The sequence below is a fragment of the Lactuca saligna genome, chromosome 5, assembly GCF_052625555.1.
Source record: "Lactuca saligna cultivar CGN05327 chromosome 5, ASM5262555v1, whole genome shotgun sequence".
Lineage (NCBI taxonomy): Eukaryota > Viridiplantae > Streptophyta > Magnoliopsida > Asterales > Asteraceae > Lactuca > Lactuca saligna.
The window spans coordinates 161,616,642-161,620,534 of record NC_136421.1 but is presented as its reverse complement, the minus strand read 5'-3'; the positions used below and the strand labels follow the sequence as shown (position 1 = coordinate 161,620,534).

The following is a 3,893-nucleotide window of genomic DNA, read 5'->3' as shown; positions in this document are numbered from 1 at the left end:
GGCAAGTTCATGGAACACAATACACGAAAAATTGATAAACGAACACGGTAAATAGGTTGATCAGAAGCAAATGAGAAATCACTTTCACTACTACAAATCAAAGTATGTTGCTTGGGTGAAACTCAAAAACAAAACCGGCAATATCTGTGATCCTATAAAAAATAAATTTAATTTGACCGATGAACAACAGAAAAAAGAGGGGAAGGTAATATTTTTATAATAAATAATATTATGATTATTTTTATAACATATCCTAATATTTATAAAAATTGTAAACAGTTGAACAAGTTCGTGTTGTCATTGAAAACTAAACCTCTGTTGTTCCCTGATCTTTGCACCCAACTATTTGAAGGGTCGACGTCAACCAGCATTCAAAGTTGGGGGCCATCTTGTACACTCCCTCATCCTGTAGAAGAGTTTAGTGCCCATGATTTTGATGATGATGTTCAAATGGAAACCTTAACACAACATGTAGGTGCAAGTAAAGAATCTTCGGGGCGTTCAAAAAATAAGGAAGTTGGTGGAAACAGAAGAGTTGGTGGAAAAAAAGAGACGCAAGGGCATTAGAAGTTGAGGATGAGATTGTCAAGCTTGCAAGGTCGTTAGTGGAAAAAAATGAAAGAATTGAAAAAATTGAAATGGATAAGGATGTTGATGCATGTATGGAGAAATTGAACAAAATGGAATGGGGAGAAGAATATGAAAGAAACAAAACCGCTCTTTTGTTATTTGGTGAAGGTGCCGATGTTAGGAAAGTTTGGTTATGACTTTCGCATACTAGTTGTGAGTCGTGGGTGATGGGTGCGGGTAGGAAGTATGGTTATCTTAGATGATGTTTACTAGTTTTTTTGTTGCATGACTTTTTGTTACTTGCATGACATTTGGATGCTATGTTTGATGACTTTTTTGGATGTTACTTTGGATGATGTGTACTAGTTTTTGTTAATTTTGGATCCTACGTTTGATGATTTTTGTTACTTTGGATGATGTTTAGATATTGAATATGACTTTTGTTATTTACTAGTTTTTTGTTATATGACTTTTGATACTTAGGAAAGTTTGGTTACTTTAACATGTTACCTAATTGTTTGTAACATGTCAAGTATGGTTTCGGATGGTGAAGTTATACCTTTTCTGATACTTGTGTTTTATTGGTTGAGGTCAAACTGGCGCAGGCTAATTAGAATCCATACAATTAGAGATAACTATTCAAGCAGGTATGCGTATACGCAAGATTTGATGTACGGAGACCCTACACAATGTTTCGATATGATGCGTCTTACACAAGAGGCATTTGCTTTATTATGCAACCACTTTACCCAAAAAAAATGTTTGCAAGCTAGTAGGACAATAAGCATTGAAGAGAAGATGGCTATATTCTTACATGTTATAGGACGTAATGAACGTTTTCGTGCGGTTAAGGGAAGATTTGATCACTCCACACAAACGATTCATCAATGTTTTCACGAGGTCCTAACAGCAATGATGTATTTTCCAAAAGAAATTATTGTACCAATAACTCCTAATCCAGCAAGACATAACTCGGAATGACATAGACAGTTAAAAAATATTTTTTTCGGAGCAATAGGTGCATTAGATGGAACTCTTGTACATGCGGTTGTACCCGTTAATCAACAAACTCGTTATAGAGGAAGAGGAAAAGGAGAATGTTTTCAAAATGTAATAGGAATTTGTGAGTTTGATATGATATTCACGTTTGTTTGGGCTGGATGGGAGGGTATAGCACATGATTGAAGAGTTTTGAAAGAAGTTGCATTTAATTCGACTTCTGCATTTCCATTTCCTCCACCAGGTTTGTAATATTTATATAATTTTTATTATCTATCATTTTATATAATGTGTCATTATATAATATGTGTCACATTCATTTGCAGATAAATATTACCTTTGTGATGCCGCATATACAAACACTCGTGGGTTTATGGGTCCATACCTCAATACTAGGTATTGATTAGCCGATTTTCGAAGAGGCAGACCTTTAACTAGAGAAGAAAGGTTCAATTATGCTCATGCACAACTTAGAAATGTTATTGAGCATGCTTATGGTGTATTGAAAGCAAGATTCCCAATCTTAAAACAAATGGCTCCTTATCCTTTTACAGTGCAAAGAGACATAGTTATTTCTTGTGTTGAGGTCCATAATTTTATAAAGAAATACAATATACAAGATGACTTGTTTAGAAATTTTGAGGAGGACACTATGGTTACTCCTGACGTCCAAGGTGGAGGAATTGATAGAGAAAACATGCAAGGCATAGAATGGGGTCCAGAAGCCGTTGAATATATGCGTGTTTTGCGTGATCAGATTGCAAATCGACTACTTTCACCTACTTTACATTAAATTATTATGTTATTTTAAATTTCATTATGTTTTATTTGGATATTAAATGATTTATGTTTAATTTACATTTTGTATGACATTTTTTATTTGTGTGTAATTTACATTTTGTATGACAATATGTATGTTTTTATAATTATTCAACAACTTAATCGATCACTATATATAACAGCAGGGTAAAATGGTCATTTTTCATCACTCAGCACATTCAGTCAGATGTACAATCAAACAACAAGATTTTTTACTCAGTCAGGATTTCTTACTCAGACAGACCTTTCCCAGTCAGCAGTTTTTCAGTCAGCAACTATCAAACGGGGCCTACGCTTCGTGCTTACTGTGTTATGTGTTATGTGATTTAGGTTTTTCTTATTTGGATCGTGGGACGGCACCGACTTGATTGTACACACCAAAGAAAGAGTTAAGAGGATCCTGGATTACCATTTTATTAAACATGTAGCTATGTTTTGTGATTTTAATAAATGATGTTCTATGAAATATGTACTGAGAACTATAATTTTTCAAATTTTTTTTTTTTGAAATTTACGGTGTTACAAGTTGGTATCAAAGCCTTGGTTTGAGGGATTCGGATGCACCTTCGGGTATATCTTGACTCAAACTGAGGAATGGAGGAAAATTTTCAAAATAAATGATTTTTTTTCTAAAAACGAGCAAGAGTTTCTAAAAGAAAACGAGAAAGAGCAGTGTGTACAATCAGCCAGAACCTGAACAATGATTTCCCAAAATACCCTTACCTTATGTTTTATGAGATATTATGCATGCTAGAGATAGGATAGGTATTTCATATATTAGGACTAGAGTGGCCTGATTTGTGATGCCATAGCCTAGGAGTTGTTCTTATTTGTGATGCGCTTTCGAGTATGTGTTAAGTAAGAGTGTCCATCGGGAATCCTTGTAGAGAGGGATTTTAGTAGAGGAGTAATCTAGGAGAGATACTTAGATGAGCATTGGTTGAACCTACCAAGAGAGTAGCTAGATACCGTGGGAGTTAGAGTTGCAGAGTTCGGTGATATGTTTTGAGTATGAGTAGAGCTAGTGGAGTTATCACCTAGAGTGGGTTATATGTGGTTATTCGACGCCCGAATGTTGCTTGCTTCGTGCATTGTGGAACTCCCGGTGATGGGATTCAACTACCAAGTAAATATGACGATATTCAGGAGGTAAATGACTGGCATCATAAGGAGTTTCTTAGCAGCTGATGGCGGAGAAATGTGAGAACCTAGGAAAAGCCTAGGAAGTGGCCTTAGTCAGGTGAGTACACTGACAGAGTAGAGCATTTTGCTGGGGAGCGAGCATGCATGTTGAGATTTGTGAAGAGGAGGTTGAGCAGCTACTTAGGGAATCTGGAGTGGTCTGTGTAGAGAGTATGGGTAGATGTGGCAGGTAGTATGGGCCCGTACTACTGAAAGTAGAGGACCCATAATCGATGCAGGGAGTAATCCATAGGTTCTAAATAGCAGATCAGGAGTTGATATCATGGTTCAAGTACCATGATCAGTATCAGATCGAGAGGTGA

The 3,893-nt window shown here is 36.1% G+C and overlaps 1 protein-coding gene across 1 annotated transcript; it reads left to right on the top strand.

The window, feature by feature from the left end:
• The first annotated feature begins 638 nt into the window (after nt 1-638).
• LOC145045899 (uncharacterized) lies at nt 639-2,362 on the top strand. Its single transcript, XM_078994187.1, has 4 exons — nt 639-738; nt 1,589-1,738; nt 1,896-1,965; nt 2,083-2,362. Exons 1-4 carry the CDS (start codon nt 639-641, stop codon nt 2,360-2,362), a joined length of 600 nt encoding a protein of 199 aa, XP_078850313.1.
• The last annotated feature ends 1,531 nt before the right edge of the window (nt 2,363-3,893 follow it).

Coding starts and splice junctions, on each gene's coding strand:
- LOC145045899 (XM_078994187.1), top strand. CDS start 639: ATGGATAAGGATGTTGATGCATGTATGGAGAAATTGAACAAAATGGAA. Junction 1,739..1,895: donor TGTTTGGGCTGGATGGGAGG/GTATAGCACATG, acceptor ATTCATTTGCAG/ATAAATATTACCTTTGTGAT. Junction 1,966..2,082: donor GGTCCATACCTCAATACTAG/GTATTGATTAGC, acceptor ATTGAAAGCAAG/ATTCCCAATCTTAAAACAAA.